The 21,176-nt window shown below is 35.6% G+C and overlaps 1 protein-coding gene across 1 annotated transcript; it reads left to right on the forward strand.

The window, feature by feature from the left end:
* Window positions 1-4,602: 4,602 nt before the first annotated feature.
* On the forward strand, window positions 4,603-11,898 carry LOC103947643 (phosphoenolpyruvate carboxykinase (ATP) 1). The gene is given in 14 exon segments (XM_009358574.3): window positions 4,603-4,763; window positions 5,035-5,314; window positions 5,585-5,769; window positions 6,167-6,320; window positions 8,122-8,206; window positions 9,482-9,582; window positions 9,836-9,849; window positions 9,852-10,133; window positions 10,288-10,461; window positions 10,591-10,656; window positions 10,787-10,965; window positions 11,057-11,226; window positions 11,314-11,482; window positions 11,573-11,898. Coding segments are annotated over 13 exon segments (1,995 nt in total). The 5' UTR covers window positions 4,603-4,763; window positions 5,035-5,042; the 3' UTR covers window positions 11,717-11,898.
* Window positions 11,899-21,176: the final 9,278 nt, after the last annotated feature.

Below are 21,176 nucleotides of genomic sequence, written 5' to 3' on the forward strand. Positions count from 1 at the left end.
GATTTTTTGGTGTGTGACGACGGGAAGAAGATGACCATCATCTTTTTTATTCTTATCCTTTTTTTTAAATTCTTAATTATAAAAATAAAATAGTTATTTTATTATTTAAATATTTTTTCATTCATATAAGAATATTTATTTATATTTGTGGGACCTAATGAAGTGCTACATCATCACATAATAGAATATTTAACAAAGTTACGACGGCAGGACCACATTGATTTGTGACATCTATTTTCACTACATTGATTTGTGACATCTATTTCAAGGACTACATTGATTGATTTTTAATTTCAAGTGACCATCTTGATGGGATTGATCAATTTCAGGGAACATTTATGATAAAAACCCTACATATATATACACACACATATACTATAAGGGGTTAGTTGGGAGATTAAATTAGCTTCAAACTCGTTATTTATAAGATTTGAACTTAAAACCCCTCACTTACATACAAGTAAAGAAAAATACCATATTATTAAGTGGGATAATATGTTATCTGGAAAGTTTTATTCTTTAAAAGTATATAATATTTTGGATTTTGAGAGACAAGATCTAGAAATCTAAAAGCTGACCAACCACGGACTTGGTCCTGTGCTTAAAAGCCTCGGACTAGAAAAAATGAGCATCGGTTTGAAAACTGCAGAATCGTCAGCTAGCATTCATCCCTTGCCAATTGAATAAAAACGGAAGCCCCAACTTACTTTTCGATTTTTCTTGTATCAGATAAACACCAAATGAATCCTGATATATATAAATTGGGTGGAAAATGGAACAGAGGAAGGTGGGTGGGTGGGTTGTTCATATCTAATATTTGAGTAAGTCTAAGACAATAATCAATTCATGTATCAAGAATTCAAGCGGAAAACGTATAGATATACTCAAGTTCACGCCTTGAAAATTGTTATATATCAAGTTGGTGTCACAATTTACCACCACAAAGTTAGAGTTGTATGAAATGTAATGATTGTTTTGTGTACTCAATTTGTAATCTTAGAAATTGTAGAGTTTTTCTTGAGACTAGGATGCTCTTTTTAATTCCTCGGTTATGTAAGATGAATGATGAGAATGAGAGTTGAACTATTGTCAAAAGTGTTAGAATATAACATGTTATCTACCATTGGAGTTAGATGACTCACACCATACAATTATCCTCTTGTATTTGTCTATGGTACGTGATGATAGTGTTCTAAACATAAATGGATATACGTGTTACGTACGTTACAAATTTTCTTACCACATAACCTAATATAGCGCCTTGTTTCTTAGAGAGTATCATTATATTGAAGGAATTTATTGAAGGAATAAATGGATAGCAACTTTCATATTTTGTCCAACTTAATTGAAGGTTATTTATGAAGAAAAGATATTGATACTATGCAGACTTAATTGAAGGTTATTCATGAATGAAAGATACTCATACTAATCGGCATAAAAATGATAGGATTAAAAGAGACAACTTTTCTTCATAAATAACCTTCAAGTTGTACAAAACAAGGAAGTTATTATTTATATCTCATTCAAAATGTCTTCAATTTCTACCCAACCTAATCATCTCTAACAAACGAGGCCTCAGTTACTAATTGTCACAATGATTTTTGCAGCAAACTTTAAATTTTCTAGTAGTCGATAATATACATACATACGTACAATGAATCAAATGTATTCATTGTATTGTCCAAGCAAGTTGATGCTGATCCACTGCCAAAAACCCAAGAATTTGAACCGCAGGAAAAGCTAGTTCTTTAAATCCTCACCCCTAAAAAGTCCGTAATAATAGATACTAATGGTCCTTCTTGCTCACTTATTAGGTACTACGTACTGGGCAGTACTGCTTGCTGGTATAAATATATATAGTCTCTGCATGCAATATCAGCATCTGCATGGATTATGGTGGTTCATGCATGGTCCACATGCCAGAGTTCACAATTGATTAATCAGCAAAAGTTAAAAGAAAAAATTCAAAAAATGTTAAACAATAAAAAATGAAAAGTATGAAGCAATGGGATTCGCTTATTTAATCGGTGTCGGTGTAACGGATGGGACTGTACGTTTAAACCTCGGATAATTTCAACAAAGGACAGCATGCCGATATGATGCGGTGCTTCATTTGTTGTGGTTTCTGTTTAAATCAAATCGAACGATAAGCTGCTGACAAGGACATCTTGTTTTTCATTTAGAAACTGAGTAATCCTACACTAACAATTTTCTTATAATATATTTGTAATACCATTATGATAGAAGTAAGATTTACCAATACATATGAATCTCATATCTATTAAATAAATGATATAAATATGGTATGTAAAATGTGGCAGTACTGATAAATTATCCAACATCGATTTCTTGAGTTTCTCCGGCACCTTTTTGCAAGACGCCCACTTCGTAGGACAGTTGTTCCGCACAATTGTCCCAATGTCGTGCGCAACCATAACGTGCGACTCCCTCTCAGATCTCTTGAAATCATCAAAGATGATTAGTCTTGACCGTCCATCAATCCCCCTTTTGCCCTCCTTAGACTTTCTCTTCATTTTTTTGTCTACGAAAAAATTAAACATTTCATAATCAAACTAAGTAATTCACCCAATATTTCTTTCAAACAAACAAAACTATTGAATGCACACACAATTCGGCTTTACCTTTCCGATGCCCTTCTCCCCCACATCCCTTACTTGGAGCAGTAGCGAAACTAGACATCGTACAGAAAAATAAAACAAGAATTCAGATACGAGGGGTTTGGGAAAGAAGAAAACGAGGGGAACTTGAGGGTTTTGGGGAAAAGTATGTGAGGAAAGGGGAGAGTGAATCTGTGATTATATACAACCTGTGGGACCTTTGTGCGACAAAGACTTTGTTGCGCAAAGCTCGTTGTAATTACTTTGCCTTAAATAGCTCACCGACCATTTTAGAGCACCTTGCACAACAAAGTTTTTGCGGAAAAATGTTCATCGTGCGAGATATTGGTGCCAAATCTCTCTCCACCCACATTTTTTATCAGCCTTTGCGCGACGAACATATGGTGTAGTCTTGCAAATGACTCTTGCACGACGAAATAATTTGTCACATAAGGTTCTAATAATTTTTTTTGGTCAAGACGTTTTTGCGCAACAACACCCTTATCTCGTCGCGCAAAAAGTCATTGCGTGACAAAATACCGTGCGTCATGCTAATTTTCATCGCTCGAATGCTTTTTTCTACTAGTGTTCAGATACCCCTTGATTTCGCACTTTTGCATGAATTTAAGCTCGGCTTGTGCGCTTTTACGATGATTGGGTTTGTAGGTGAGATTTTTGAGCCCTAACAGTATGAAAAATCCATGGCATCTGGTTTGGTTATCATAATAAAACTTATTAAGGTTTGTGAAAATTTATAGAAAGACTACACAAATTCTGGAGTATGGCATCTACTACTAAAAAAATTCATGGCATAATCAGCAAGATGCTTAAACTCGAATGAAGTATAGCATCTACCTTCAATCACATCAAATTTTACTAAGTTAATATCAAGATGTTAAATGTGTGCCCTAATTAAAAACAAGCATATAAACACACACACACAAAAAAACTCAATGAGAATGAAAATTTAAAATTAATCCAACTCAAGGTCATAAACATTTATGATTACGGCTACATGTCACCCAAGTTAAGAGAAATTAGTTTCGAAACATCATGAAAAACATTTCAAAAGCAATCATGAAAATAATGAAATTTGAAGTTCAAAAAACTCTAAAACGGACCACTACAACTACTAACGATGATCGTGCTATATCTCAATTAGTACAAGAGTGACATTTATTGTCATCATCATACAAATTACTTTCTGTTTTCCGCCCTCTTTTGTTTTTATCAATTGAATCTGCAAATTATGGTGGAAACATATTATATTTCATTCAATTTTTATCCACATATTATCGAAATTTAATGAGCCAAAACCAAATCCATTTCTCTGTTACAGAGCATGTTTTGACTATATTTTTCTTTCCTTAGCAAATTACTATGGATTATGGATGAGATTAATAAAGACCAAGCATTTTTCAGTTACCGTTGTTTACTCTTAGCAGTCCGTGAGGATATAGCTGTTGCCCAACGAATAGCATGAGAGATTGAAAAATAAGCGACGGTTGAAAATGAAACAATAGGCGGGTCCTACACCAACAAACACTATTCTTGCAGCATGCCGACGAGGAGAAACTCTCCCGCGTTTCAATGCACAAATATTGAACCTGCTACATATTAGGAAATGGAATTTGAGATACTGAAAGTAGCACTCCAGGAAAAAATATTCGTGCATTCTAGACCATGAAAACACCCGTTGCCTACTAATCAATCAAAAAAAGATAAATGAGGAAACTGACTCTAACACTTGGACAACTGGAGAGAGATAGAATGGTTATGGGAGCAGAGAATTGCAGCTGGTCTTTATCCTTTTTGCACAGGTCTTTATCCTTTTTGCACAGCTCGTTTAATGGATTTGTGGAATTTATCACCAAGCTTTGCGTCTTGACCAGGTAAGACCCCAGAGAGATAGGATCTATCCATGGTTAGATTTTGACCTCAGTTAACTATACACTCTGGTTAACAACGTCCGACACTCTTTATAAAGCACTCCACTCCCTCCTCTTTTCCCTCACCATTTGCTTGTCACCAATTACTTATTATACTCAACTTTGATCCTCTCTATCACTTCCCCATTTTTCTTTCTCAATTAGACTCACTCCTTTAGTTTCCTTCCCTAGCTTAATCTTTACCTCTCAATTTCTGGTAATCATCCCTCCCTCTATTTTCTTCATTCTCATTAATTTTGTTATTTTTGTCTAAAAGTTCTCATATATATAATGTTGTTATTCATTTTATGTGTATGATTCTCTGATCACGTAAAATTCAGGACAAGAGAGACTCACATTATCATTAATTTTGTATGTATATCTCTATTACAAATACTGTGACGGACACAAAAACTAAATAAGGCTCAACAATTTAATTACGCATAAATCTTATTTGAAACTCAATTATGATGATTTTTTTATGGCAGAGAAGAAGATGGCGTCGAACGGGAGCGGAGAGTTCAGCTTTGCAAACGGTGACAGAACAGCGAGGAAAGGGCTGGCGAAGATCCAGACGCAGAAGAAGGGCAATGAGGTGTGTCACGACGACAGCACACCATCTGTGAAGGCTCAGACGATCGACGAGCTCCACTCGCTGCAGAAGAAGAAGTCGGCACCCACCACCCCTATCAAGGGCACTCAGGGTGTTGCCTTTGCCGTCACCATCTCTGAGGAGGAGCGTCACAAGCAGCAGCTCCAGTCCATCAGGTACACACTTGTCGCCTAACCTATGCACCCACGTAACCCTTTTCACGATCCGAGCCCTCGAAGTCGAAGATCCAATGAATTTGGTTTTTCAGTTTTTTGTTAAAGAATAAAAAGTATAAAAATAATCTCTTGGTGGTCCTGGTCCAGGGCCATAATTTCCTGCTTGGTTTAATTTTGACAAACAGAAACACCTCGAATTTTACCAGAAATTTCGCACAGCTTGTTGCTTTGTGGGTTTTGATCTGTTCATTTTGTGTTTGTGGGTGGCAGTGCATCTTTGGCGTCGCTGACGAGAGAGACGGGGCCAAAGGTGGTTCGAGGAGACCCGGCTAAGCAGTCTGATACGCCTAAGGTTTCGTCGCACGTGTCGCACCACCACCACCTCACGCCCACCATTAGCGTCAGTGACAGCGCCCTCAAGTTCACACACGTCCTCTACAACCTTTCTCCAGCTGGTAATTATATCACTACTATCCTTCAAATTTGCATGTATGGATAGGATACGAGATAACTCTGTTTTGCCACACTTACGCTATTCAGTACACATGTATGTTCCTGTACATACAGTTTGCTAAAAGAACATTTCTCTTTTTCAAATAACAGAAACAAAGGCAATCAAGGTTTGGCTAGCTAGGGTCTAATAATTTCGGAGTCATATGATTTCGACACCTCATTTAACCTATGAGATTTCAAATAGATTACTTTATAATTTCCATACGGATTACTTTACAATTTTATAAATAAAGAGTGAAAATTGTTTCCCTCGATTTACAAAGTGCCAAATTGATTGAGATTGGACCCTCAGCATTAGGGTTTTTGATTGATGTGTGGTTTGGGTGGTATGTGGTGCAGAGCTATATGAGCAGGCGACAAAGTATGAGAAAGGGTCGTTCATTACGTCAACAGGTGCACTAGCAACGCTTTCTGGAGCCAAGACTGGTCGCTCTCCAAGGGATAAACGCGTCGTCAAGGATGACACCACCGAGGACGACCTGTGGTGGGGAAGGTAATGACTTATAGTAAGGGGTGTGCTATCCACACACTCCATTTTACTTCTCACATATCCTTGATAATTTCTGTCTGTTGATCTTCGTTAATTCATCCAATCCGAGGACCGAAAATTGAAAGGTGTGTGAGAAGTAAAATGGGGTGTGTGGATATCACACTCCTATAGTAATTTATTAATATTACTATTGCCCAATTATCACTTTTACATTTTTATTACTATGTAATTATTTAAAGGATGCTTTAGATTTTGGCCCTTACAATTCATTATTTTTTAATAAAAACCCATATATCTTTAAAAATCCAGTTTAAGCTCAAATTTAAAATTTGCAAACATCTAGGAACAGACCTATTAATGCAATTTATTTACACTCATGCCACTCATACTTTATGGTCCCTTTTTCAAATTCCTAAATTTATGCCAAATTAAAAGTAGTAGAAAAAGTGAAATAAAATGAAAAAGCTGTTTGCATTAACCGTATCTATGTTAAACTAGAAAAGTAGATTTTTTTTTTTTTTTTGTGATATATTTTGTAGCAATTTTATCCATATTAATTGGCATGTAAATTAGTTTGTTCCAATTATTTAAAAAAAAAAATACTGCACCTATATTATATATTTTGAATCAAATAACATTCCTCTAACTTGTAGGTAAATTATTTTCTATGTATTTTTAAATATGTTAGACACGTTTTGTTGTTGTATAAACATGAGTGGAACATAATATTGTTGATTTTATACATCAAACTGCATTTCTTTTGTTAAAGGTAAATTATTTTCCATGTACAATTCTTTTGTTATAGGTAAATTATTTTCCATGTACAAGTACTAATGTTAGGCAAGTTTTGTTGTTGGTACATACAATATTTTGTATCATTGTAAAGAAAGATATTACATTACACCCATGGTATAATTGTTGTAGGTAAATTATTGGAAATTAATTTGTAGTTAGGTAATGAACATTTTGCATCATTGGAAATGAACATTTCAAAGAGTAGGTAGGTAAATTAATTTGTTCTAATTATATAAAAAAAATTACACGACACCTAGTTATATTTAATTTTTCCAATTATTAAAAAAATTTATGCTACACCCAACCAAATAACATTTCTCTAACTTGTAGGTAAATTATTTTCCATGTATTGTTAGATATGCTAGGCACGTTTTATTGTTATATAAACATGGGTGTAACATAATATTTTTAATACTATGCATCGAACTACATTCCTTCTTAATATAGGTAAATTATTTTCCATGTAATTAGTACATATGTTAGACACGTTTTGTTGTTGGTATAAACATTATTTTGCATCATTGTAAAAAAGAGATATTATATTACACCCATGGTATAATTGTTGTAGGTAAATTAATGTGCATGTAGATAATGAAATACAATGTTCTAATATATTAATAAAAAGGGATAAATTCAAAAGTATTCAAGAGTAGGGTGAAAAAACTAAATTGAATAGTTTTATGAAAATTCAAAACCTTTCTAAAAAATTAATATGCAATAAATTTTTAACATTAATGTCTTTTTTTTTTTTCTTGTTGCAAAATCATTTACTATTTCCTTACAATTAATTGTCTACATCAAGTATGTAATAGGGGTATTTTAGGCATGTGAAAAATGTAAAATGTGTGAATTAATATGATGTTAATGAATTTGCTTATGTGGATCTCAGTCATTGAGTTTTCTTTAAGTAAAAAATTTATATAGGGTTTTATATGAAGAAAATTGAGTTTGAAGGGCTAAAATCATATTTTCATTTATTTAAACTTGGTGGTAATTTTCATGTGTATAGGGGCTCACCTAACATTGAAATGGACGAGCACAGCTTCATGGTTAACAGAGAAAGAGCCGTGGATTACTTGAATTCTTTGGACAAGGTCTTTACTTTTCTTCTTTTTTAATTATTTTTTCTATTAATAAGGGAAGGATTTCTAGACGAGAAGTTTTAGGTTTTAACTTTCACGTTAATTTTGTGGTCCTACCACATTTTTGTATTAGAAACACAATTTACTTGTTCTTTCTGAAACAGGTATAAAGATTTTATGCCTGGTGTAGAATATTTATACGTAGAGGAAAAAGATTGGTGACGAAAAAATCCATGCATTTTCATTTTTTGGAATGAAAATGTTAAGAGACAAAAAATTTAGATCATTTTTTTGTATACCACGTGATATGATATCGTGATTGATGGCTTGACTCTTTCTTAATTATTAAAAAAAAAAAAGAGTTCAACCCTAAACTGGCAAACATAATAATTCACAAAAATATTTAAAAATTTAGTTTTTTTAAACATAAATTGAATGTATTGCTTCGAGGAGATAGTGATGTGTCGGTGGTAGTATCTCCATTGTCTTTTTTTTAAACTTGGCCAAGATTTGGGAGTAGCAATTTTGTCGGTATATGCATTATTATAATTAATTTTACTAATATTATGAACATCTGTTGCGGTTATCTGCATAATTTACTCGTTCACGTTTAACAGTGCTTTGTATTTATCATATGCTTGTTGTGTCGTATAACTTGTATTCGATCTCACCACTGCTTCACTAGGAAACGGATATATTCATTAAGAATAGGGTAACACTAAGGATATTAAATTTGTAAACAAAATTTATAAATTAAATTATGTACCACTAATAAAAATGAGCATGTTTATCAACGTATAAGTAATAATCTAATTATAAACTTATATGTTATTTAATTTACAAAATTTAGTATATAAATTTAGTCTATCAAAAAATTATTGTGTGGCACTAGACCATTGTCTAGATATATGTTAGGACACAATGATTTATTATTTATATTATACCTTAAAGCATAATTTTATTGTTCACATTATATATATTATAACCCGTGAAAAAATTGAGACTATAGTATGTATGTAGTGTTATGATGTTCATAATGAACTAAGTAGGGTAGTTAATGTCTTGCTTACCAAATGGGGAAAGTGTTTGAGGGAATAAATTAGTTGATGATTTTTTTTGCTGAACTTGCAAATGGAATGCTTGTAGATCATGGTTACCAAATGAAATGATTTTTTTGAGTATGGACCATGGATATATAAATTGTGTATAGCTATATTCTTTTTTCATACCTTGTTGAACAAGAGACGAATGGCGGGAGTGACGGTATTCACATTTTGTTATTTATAGGTCTTTGTAAATGATCAATTTTTGAATTGGGATCCGGAAAACAGAATCAAAGTTAGAATCGTGTCTGCCAGGGCTTATCACTCATTGTTCATGCACAACATGTAAGTAAAACATACAAATATCTATGAACAATTTGCTTTCTTTATAGTGTATTGTCCTGTATACGTTCATTCTTCTATTCTTTAAGTCTGCCAAATAAGTCTTCTTAACGTTACATTTGAGTTTTGACATGTAATCTTTTTTGAGTATTATCTATGCATGGTCCCTAAGCACGTGGATTTCCGTCTAGGTAGGTGCAAACATGTGTCATATTAGCTTAGTGTACGCACACTTCGATAACTGGGTGGGTGGCAGGTGTATCCGACCCACTCTGAAGAGCTGGAGAATTTTGGTACTCCGGACTTCACTATATACAATGCTGGCCAGTTCCCGTGTAATCGTTACACCCACTACATGACATCCTCTACTAGCATAGATCTTAATCTTGCTAGGAGGGAAATGGTCATCCTCGGTACCATGTACGCCGGGGAAATGAAGAAAGGTCTCTTCAGTGTCATGCATTATCTCATGCCTAAGCGACGAATCCTCTCCCTGCATTCTGGCTGCAATATAGGGAAAGATGGAGATGTTGCGCTCTTCTTTGGATTGTCAGGTATAGTATCATCAATTGATCGTGGTTGTGGTCTGGCTCTCGCAGCCATATGATATGTTCCCTCTTACCTATATATATCTCTCTCTGTTAGCTATGACATTTTAATTGTTTCTTATGAATGCTATTTAGCATTTCTTTTCATTTTATTATTTAGGTACTGGAAAGACGACTTTGTCTACGGATCACAATAGGTACTTGATTGGAGACGATGAACACTGCTGGACTGAGAGCGGTGTGTCAAATATCGAAGGTGGTTGCTACGCCAAGTGCATTGACCTCTCAAGGGAGAAAGAGCCCGACATTTGGAACGCCATCAAGTTTGGTGCTGGTAATATATCACCTCGATTTCTTGGATATGTCGATATGACAAAATCAAGATGATGAAGAAGTAGTAGTGTTTAATTTGTTTGATCTTTTGAATTCGACTGGAACTTACATAGTTTATCTTCTTTGGCAGTGTTGGAAAACATCGTGTTTGATGAGCATACACGAGAGGTGGACTATTCTGACAAATCTGTTACAGGTAAATCTCAATTGTTTTCATCCTAAAGTTAATCACACAATTTGAGATTGAATCTCACGGTGATTAATCATGCTTATACATAATTCTGATAGACCATACAACATATTGAGCGGTTTTTCTTCTGTTGCAGAGAACACTCGTGCAGCCTACCCCATCGAGTACATTCCCAACGCAAAGATACCATGCGTAGGTCCGCATCCAAAGAATGTCATACTTTTGGCATGCGATGCATTTGGTGTGCTCCCTCCTGTGAGCAAGTTAAACCTTGCTCAGACCATGTACCACTTCATCAGTGGCTATACTGCTCTGGTAAATTCAACTTCTCAATTTGTACTTAATTGTGAACACGTAGCATTTTCGTTTCGGTTACTGTTTTAACTAATTGTTGATAAATTTATAGGTTGCTGGAACTGAAGATGGTATCAAGGAGCCGACGGCAACATTCTCAGCGTGCTTTGGTGCAGCATTTATAATGTTGCATCCTACTAAGTATGCAGCAATGCTGTCTGAAAAGATGCAGAAGCACGGTACAACAGGATGGCTTGTCAACACTGGATGGTCCGGTGGAAGGTATATGCGCATTCAATCATCGTCATAGTGTTACAATTATTTCTTGTGATAAAATCTTAACCAAACAAATATCTTTCTTTCCTGCAGCTATGGATCAGGAAAGCGCATTAAGTTGCCCTACACTAGGAAAATCATTGATGCCATCCACTCTGGCAGCCTCTTAAACTCGAATTACAAGAGGACTGAAGTGTTTGGACTTGAGATCCCCACTGAGGTCGAGGGAGTGCCTTCAGAAATACTGGATCCAGTGAACACTGTAAGTTGGTTTTCTCCTTATATACCGTTTCCCGGTTCGGTCTTGATCTGCATTGTTAATGTGATATGCAAATCTTATTTGTGGTTGCAGTGGTCGGACAAGAACGCATACAATGAAACTCTGATGAAGCTGGCTGGCCTCTTCAAGAGGAACTTTGAGACTTTCACAAACTACAAGATTGGGAAGGACAACAAGCTGACCGAAGAGATACTCGCGGCCGGACCAAATTTCTAAAACTGGGCAGAAAAGAAGAAAAACTAGTAACTCTCCTAGGGAAGCTTGGGGGTGAAGGCAATTGATGGAAATAAGAATTGGACAGATTCAGAAGTAGGCGTATTGTTATTTTAGTCATTAGATATGCTCAATGGTTCTTTTGTACTTTTAAGTCCTATAAATAAATGAGAATTTAACGAAAAGCTCCCGATACTGTTCATTTTAACGAAAAACCATATTTTTTCACTAAAAAGTCAATTTTGGTACTATTTATTTTACCTTTTATTTTGTTCTTATCGTTAAAACTCAAAGTTTTCAAGCCATTTTCATTAGTTTTCCTATAAATAAATATATAATCAAAGGAGGTTGTTTCTCTCCATTTTCTTCCCTTCTCATTTTCTTCAAAATTCATCCGTTGAAGTTAATTTGAAATTCTGGAAATAAAAGGGAAACAAAGAAAAGAAGGCATTTTCCAGTCACGACTTTACGAAATTGACTAGTTTTGGACAGTATTTTCAGAATTAAAATACAATATCTACTATATTCCAACAAAAGAACCTGTTGGGTAAAGGAAAGTTTTAATTTTCACTGAAATATAAATTTTAATTTCACTCAAAAAGTTATTTTAAATTGTCCGTGCATTGGAGACGAAAACTTTAATATTTAGACTCAAACACATTTCACTTTTGTGGGAGCCAAGATATCAAATCCTTTTTCTAGAGCCTAATAAAAAAGCACTAATACATTAACAGTCTACTACAAAATATCAAATGTGCAAAGATATACAAAATGAAGGAATTTTTCTTTTCTCAAAAGTTAAAATCTTATCAATAAAACTCAAAGCTTGCATGTTATTCATTTTACAAAATCCTTCAATTTTCATCGATCATCATGGGGAAATTATATTGGAACTTTGACTTGATCTATTACCTTCAAAAGCTATGTTGATGATGTTTTCAGCAAGGTTTTCCACATTAGAACTTTCTTTCGTATAAACCAAGTATAGAAAAACCAAACATTATAAACTATTCAAATTATGATAAGTTTACCAAAATAATTATGAAAAAATATAAAACAATAGTACTAAAACATATAAAAATATATTACCTCCTTTTCCAAAATTTCTAAATTTATTTTAATATATATAATATTAAGTGTGTGTGTGTGTGTGTGTGATTATATATATAATTATTATAGTATTTTTAGAGGTATAAAATTATTAAATTAATATTTTGCTTATTGTGTATTGGGTTACCCACGTGTATACCCGGACCAACTCGTTATTTTAGTAAGTGCTTATCGAGTTATCCGATAACGATCCGATTCATTATCGTGTCGACCCGATAACCTGTTAATTCCGTGTCGTTTTGTGTCGGGTTAACAGGTTGTGTCAGAAATTGCTAGGCCTACCAAGAGAGCACAAGTACATACATGGGGGCCCAAATACATTTTAAAGAACAAAACAAAAAATGAACCCCAAGATAACACTGTGAAGTCTAGATTTATTGTTTGGCTTCTCTTGTCAAATGTTGTAAATTGTACCACCATACTTTAGTTAAATTTAGGGTTAAAATACTACTTTGGAATCTTGCTATTGGAAATCATTTCAAGAGCATAACTTCTCATATTAAGGTTTGTTCATGCATATGCATTTCATACTTAAATTTTCAGTTGATTTTGTCTAGTGGTTCTGTCTCGTCAAAACTTCCCATTGCTTTCCAGTTTGCTGGGCACACACTTTAAGACAATCTACATGGGCTGACTGACATCTTTTTCCGAAGTGTGGTTTTCCCACCCTTGATCTGAAACGATTGTTTTGGCTTTTGACATGTGTCTCCTTGCTCCCTTTATCTACAATATCCATGTCTCTCTTAAAAAGGGCAGCTAGAGTTTATTTGGTTTTTGGGGCTAAGATTGGAAAAATATTGAGAGTTTTTTTTTTTCATCTCCATCTCAGATCTCCTAGGAGCATCAAGCATATTTTATGAGTACTTTTCTTCATTGAATATTTATACAGTTATCTTTGAAATTGCTTGCTTAAATCATTTTTATATGTTATTTTGTTTTGGCTAGGAAGTTTACATTTTCTGAAAAGAGGGTTTTTAGCTTTGAGCTACCTCTTATGTTCTTCATTGAAACCCTAGCCACAAAACCATGTTTATGCATCAAACACCCAATCATTGCATATTTAGGTAGCATTGTTTTCATGGTTTTGTTTTAATTTGGTGGTCAAGTTCTTCGAGTTTCAAATCTTTAAACTAACCTCTTTTTGCATTCGAGTCAGTTTCAGTTTGATTAGTGAAACAGATTGGATATTTGAATCCAGATCTGTATAACATTTTCATATCATCATATGCATAGTTTGAGTGTTGGTCTTGGTGCTACAATGTGAAAAATTTAGGAAGAGCTGCCACCTTATGAAGACTAGAGACACCTTTTCGATGCCACAAGGTGACAAGCTCAAGAAAAGCTGCTACTTCATGAAGACTGAAGGAATCTATCTCGTGTAAGGCAAGGTTGCACAAAGGTAAAGCTACTCTATAGGCTAGGTCTAGGAATTGAGTTTTGCATGGTACCTTGTAAGAATCTTGTTTACAATAGTGGATTAGACTTAGTGAAGAGCCCAAAACAAAAAAAAAACAAAAAAACAATAAGAACTATAAAAACTAGCTTCCTTTGCCACTACCGAAGTACCTGCTTCCAACCACAAACTGGCATCCCGTGCCGAAGATCTTACCTAACACTGCCCCATAACTGGAAAAGAAGAAAGCTCCATCTTCCTCCACCAAGCATCGCAAAAATTGAATCTGCAGTCACCAAAGGAAGAAGCTAGTGGGAAAAAACTTTCCCCCAGTAACAAAGCCGAAAACGGCATACAATTGGAAGGTGGTGGTGTGTACAACCGAGCCGTAACTTTACACACCTTCCTAGCATATCGCGAAACGCGGGTGGAAGACATGGTTGCAGATCCGGATATTTGTGAAAACAATGGAGAACAGAAGCGATAGTTAGAAAATGGCTGGATCAGAGTCATGGAAGTGGAAAAACTGGAGAGAGAAGAAGAAAAATGAAGGTTGGAATTGGGGCTTTCTGATGAGGCCGATGAATGGTTAGATCAGAGGCAATGGGGGGTGAATTACCAAGAAATATGAAACATGGAAAAAAAAAAAAAACCAGGTACACATAAGAGAGAACAGAAGCAAAAGAAAAATTAAAAGGAATGCCACCGACCCTGGCCACTACTTGGGCGAGGGCTAAGCGAGTTGACAAAATTGGAAGCATTCACACACCGGTGAGAAAACCTCTCACTCAGAGAGAAGGTCTCCAACAACATAGGGAAGTCCAATCCTTTAGTAACCTAAACTAGGAAAATGGAGCTAAAATGTGCAAGAAATATGCATATGTTCTTGATCTCACTAAAATGATCAAATAACTTGTGGATTATTGGTAAAATTAAAAGACGTGAAACTTGAGCTCAAGATTTCAATGGGCTATAAAAAGCTAGTAAACTCACTAGCACCAAAGGTTAGTGGAGAATGTATGACACACTAAATATATACTCTGTATTTTTATTAAACTTCTAAATAAAAAATGACTTAAGCGTTAAAAATGTTTTCTTACAATTACTCATTCTCCCTCATTGGTGGCAAGTGGAGATACTGTCATACTTCTCAACAAGGTTGCAAGATCATTGTTAGAGGACTCGAAAATGTTTGCTCCACAGTTGGCACCATTTGTGAGTAACTGAACAAAAAGACACTTTTGGAATTCATTGTGATCATTAGAAAAAAAAAAAAAAACTAATGACCAATGTTTTACGTTTTTGTTTTGTTTTTTGTTTTTTTTTTTTCAATCTACTGAAGCCTTGAAGTAGCCTCAAGACTATATTGATTGTATCGTTACGTGTGCTGCAGAGCCATATGAGCACGCTTTCAAATTCGAGAAGCTCCGGTGCCAAAACCCAGAGATAAAGGAGTTGTCAAGGATAGTTCTACTTAGTATGAGCTTTGAAATGACGAGCACATGTTTATGGTCAACAAGGAAAGAGCTGTAGATTACTTGAATTCTTTGGACAAAGTTATACTTTTTTACTCATTTGTTAATTAATCTCATTATATTAGTATAATTAAGAAATGAGCAGCATATAATTACAATAATGTGTCATGAATTTTTGATTTGTAGGTTTTTGTAAATGATTAATTCTTTGGATGGTCAGGTAATATATAGTGTCAATTGATGATTGAGCATAAAGCGCACACTGAGATGCCAGTTGGTTAAGATAAATGTTTGTTTGCATGTTTTAAGCATTAGGTACCAAAAAGACAACTTTGTCTACGAATCACAATAGGTTCTTGATTGAAGATGTTAAACACTGCTGGAGTGAGTTTGGTGTGTCGAACATCGAAGGTGTTTGCTACGCCAAGTACATTGACCTCTCAAGGGAGAAGGAGACCATCAAGTTTGGGGCTGGTAATACATATATCATTTCAACTTCTAGTCTTTGTCCTTTAATTGATCTTGTGAGTTCAACTATCGATTGAATCTATTAGGAGTAAAGCACCAGATTAGTACCTAGCTTGTTAGATAAGTTTGTATGCAATATGTGTTAGTTATGTAAGTTACTTTGTAAGTATAGTGGGCATATTGTTATTTGTGTATAAATACTCCACATGTATATTCTTCAAGAGTTAATGAAATACAATCTTCAGAATCTTTCTCTATCTCTCTAACTTTCCCTTTCTCTCTCTCTAATTGATTCTCTCATATCTGGAGTCAATCAATCTGGCAATATTCTTGGTGCAGTCCATCACCATCTGGAGGCTATTCATCTGGCAGTTCCATTCCATGCCAATTGTGCAACCAATATGGACATCTTACTCCACAATGCAGTCATCTTTCTCAATTTGCTTCATCACTGTCATATGGTAATAAATCTCCTGCTCATTCACATATGGCTATGTCTGCAATGATTGCATCTCCTCCTAGCTATTGGTTCACAGATAGTGGTTCCTCGCATCATGTCACTCCTGATGTTGTTTCTCTCAATTATGATATTCCTTACAATGGCACTAAGCAACTTTTTGTTGGAGATGGCAAAGGTTTATGCATCTCTCACACTGGACATGCCTTAATTCATACTTCTAATGCCACTTTTCTACTTAATGATGTTTTACTTGTTCCTAAAACATCTCATAACTTGTTGTCTGTATACAAGTTTGTTCATGATAATTGGTGCTTTCTAACTTTTGATCCTTTTGGATTCTATATAAAGGATCTAAGAACTGGGAGGATGCTTTTCCAGGGCCTCAGTGAAGGTGGTTTGTATCTCTTCTACTCGAACGCTTCTAATGGTGTCTCTGGAATAGCTGTATCACCTCGTGCTTTGATGGTTGCAAATGCTGATATTCACATTTGGCACAGAAGGCTTAGCCATCCTTCTAATGGAATTTTACATAGTGTTCTAAATAAAAGCCATTTACCTATCATTGGTTCTATCAATAAGCTTTCTGTTTATCTAGCTTGTCAAATAGGAAAGGTGCATCTAGACTTCCATTTTCTACTTTACCTTGTACTTCCACTAGGTCATTTTCACTTGATTCATGTTGATGTTTGGGGTCCTTCTTCCACTCCTTCTTGTTCTGGTTACAAATATTATCTCATATTAGTGGATGATTTTACTAAATACTCTTGGCTATATCTATTGTCTCTAAAGTCTGATGTTTGCTCATTTCTCAAGCACTTTATTTTAAAGGTTCAAACATTTATTGAGTTCAAAATCCAATGTCTAAGATCAGATTCAGGGGGTGAATTTCTTGGTCATGCTCTTCAGAATTTTCTTAATGAACAAGGCATCATTCACCAACTTAGTTATCCTTATACACCCGAACAAAATGGGTGTGTAGAACGAAAGCACAAACATGTTGTTCAGATGGGTAGAACCTTGCTTTCTCAGAGTGGTGTACCACCAAAATTTTGGGTTGAAGTCTTCCAAACTGCCGTCTATCTCATTAATAGACTCTCATCTCAGGCTTCTTCAATTAGTCCTTGGGAAAGGTGATTTCATGCTAAGCCTCAGTATCACATCTTGAAGACATTTGGTTATGCTTGCTACCCATGGTTACAACCCTATTCTACAAGTAAATTGGACTCCAAAAGCAAACTATGTATTTTTCTAGGTTACAATTTGAATCATAGTGGTTACAGGTGCTATGATCCCCTCACCAATAGATTGTATGTGTCCAGACGTGTAGTCTTTGATGAGTCCCTTTTTCCTTTTCTCACCAACAATTTTTCCTCACCTTCACAGCCATCATTCTCTTCTCTTATAAGTACTCCACCTCCTATTTCACGGACCATACCTATTTCTCTACCTTTATCTCAACTTGAGTCTTCACAACCTGCACCTACTTTGGAGTCTTCTCCCATATCAATTGTTCATGATGTCCTTCAATCCCCATCACCCTCTCCTACCTCCATTCTATTAACACTCATCCTATGATTACTAGAGCCAAAGCTGGTATTCATAAACCCAAAGTGTTCACAGGCACTAAACATCAACTTCCTTCATCTATTGATCCTAATTACAACCTTGTAGGATGCAAGTGGGTTTTTAAAGTCAAACATAGACCTAATGCTTCTATAGAACGATATAAAGCAAAACTTGTTGCTAAGGGTTTTCATCAAAAGAAAGGGCTAAACTTCTCAGAAACATTTAGTCCAGTTGCCAAGCCTACTACTATCAGGATTCTTCTTTCCATTACTGTGAATTATGATTAGTTTGTGCATCAACTAGATGTAAGTAATGCGTTTCTACATGGCCATTTGAAGGAAAATGTGTATATGAGCCAACCTTCTGGCTTTGTGGATCCCTTCTAGGCCTCATCATATGTGTAAACTTAGAAAAAGTCTTTATGGTCTTAAACAGGCACCTTGAGCCTGGTATGAATCTTTTTATATTGCCATTCTCTCTTTGGAATTTTGTCCTTCCAACTTTGATATAAGTCTTTTCATCAAGACGGATTCTACCATCACATTTATTCTAGTATATGTTGACGATATAATCATCACTTGACAGTTCCTCTTCTATTTGTTAGCTTATTATGTCACAATTACAAGCAATATTTCCTGTGAAAGATCTGGGGGATAGTCATTATTTTTTGGGCATTGAGGTTCAAATGTTATCTAAGGGCCTATTTCTACATCAATCCAAGTATGTATTGGATTTACTTAAAATGACAGATATGTTTAGTGTCAAGCCCTGCACTACTCCTGTTAGTTCTTCTAAATTGGATCACTCAGGCACCTTATTATTTGATCCTACTTTCTACAGATCCACAGTGGGTGCTCTTCAATACCTTACTTGGACTAGGCTTAATCATGTCTTTTCTGTCAACCAAGTTTGTTAGTACATGTAATCCCCTCGGACTATTCATTTACAAGCTGTCAAACGGATCCTAAGGTATCTCATAGGCACAGTTGATTCAGGGATATGGTTCACTAAAGGTCCTTTACATCTCATTGTTTGGTCTGATGCTGATTGGGCAAGTTGCCCTGTTGATAGACGATCTACCAGTGGGTATTGTGTTTTCTTAGGTCCTAATCTTGTCTCATGGAGTGCTAAGAAATAGAATACAGTTGCACGGTCCTCAACTGAAGCAAAATATCACTCTTTGGCCAACACTATTGCAGAACTCACTTGGGTTTACAAAGTTCTTCAGGACATTTCGTTTCCTCTTCTTAGAACTCCCCTTATATTTTGTGATAACAAAAGTGCCATAGCCTTAGCCTTTAATCCTATGTTCCATGCCCAGACTAAACACGTGGAAAAAATTATCATTTTATTCGAGAAAAAGTACTTCTTGGTCACATTGGTATTCAACATGTTGCCTCTCTACTTCAAATTGCAGATATTTTTACTAAGTCACTACCTGCTAACAGATTTGCTGCATTATCTCACAAGCTCTCAGTTCGTTCCCCTTCCTTTAGCTTGAGGGGGTGTGTTAGGAGTAAAGCACCAGATTAGTACCTAGCTTGTTAGATAAGTTTGTATGCAATATGTGTTAGTTATGTAAGTTACTTGGTCAATAAGTATTGTGGGCATATTGTTATTTGTGTATAAACACTCCACATGTATATTCTTTCAGAGTTAATGAAATATAATCTTCAGAATCTCTCTCTCTAACTTTCCCTTTCTCTCTCTAATTGATTCTCTCATATCCGTCACACTTTCTACATAATCTACCCTCATTGGTAGTGATGGAAAACTTCGTGTTTGAAGAGCGTACCCAAGTGGTGGATTATTCAGACAAATCTCGTACAGGTAATGAGAGAGCCTGGAAATCATTTCCCATTTCCTTTCACAACTTGACTGATGCATGCATGCAATCTAACTTCATTTTGTGGATGCAAAGAACACTCGTGTAACCTACCCCATGGGATACATTCCCAATGCAATGATCCTACGTGTTGGCCCACACCCTAAGAATGTCATATATTTTGGGATCCGGACGTCTTTCATTTTTCCTCTCCTCCAGTCCCCTCTTAACTCAACGCTCACGATTAAACCACATCAACATCTTATGTTGACTTCTTTATAAAGAGAGAAAGACAAAGAAAAAAGTAAGAGTGGAGGGAGAAAATTCTACCTGTGCGGCTATAAGCAAGTTGAACCTTGACCATGTACTTCATCATTGGCTACACTACCATTTCAAAATTTTAAGCGTAAATTACACAAAACTACCTAAACTATGGATCGAACCACAATCTCATACCTCATTTTTTTAAAATTACAATGTCATAGCCTCATCTTACGAATTTGTTGCAATGTCAGACCTCCGTCAATTTGTCTGTTAATTTTTCTATTAAATGATTATGTGGCTTGGAGTGTGACCCACTCTTTGGCCCAACTAGATTAAAATATTAATAAATTAAAGATAAATTGTTTAAATATTTTTATAAAAAAAAATATATAGGACCCACCCCTATAATTCTCTCTTTTTCTCCTCTGTCTCCTGATCCGTTCCAATGGCGTCTTTCTCCTCGTCCATCTCCACCTCACGCCTACGAAGCTTCTCCTTTTCCCCCCAAATTCCTGCCTGCTAAACCCACCCCCTATAAACCCATAAGCCTTATCCATCTTCCCTAATCCAAAACCTCAAAACCACAAATCCCTCCCTGTTGACACCAAGATCCCAACTTTACTCTCCGAACACTCCCTCTATGTCACCATGCCACCCTCCGGCGTCCAATTTTGCTCAACAATGTCAAGATAACTTCCAGGTTGCCCATTTACGACGATGGGTTCCTCATCATTTTTGGAATTGATAACAGACCTCAATTTTTATCCCTTCATCGTCATCATCCTCGTCGCCCTCATCGGCGGCATCTTCTACCTCTACTTCGACCCCTCTGCATTCCGGCTTTCTACCTTCTCTATTCTAGATCCCCAAATTCGACCTGTCCCTAGGCCCGATGGACCCGC

Source organism: the organism of the source record quoted next, unplaced genomic scaffold (genome assembly GCF_019419815.1).
Source record: "Pyrus x bretschneideri cultivar Hongxiangsu unplaced genomic scaffold, Pyrus_bretschneideri_v1 Contig18, whole genome shotgun sequence".
NCBI lineage: Eukaryota > Viridiplantae > Streptophyta > Magnoliopsida > Rosales > Rosaceae > Pyrus > Pyrus x bretschneideri.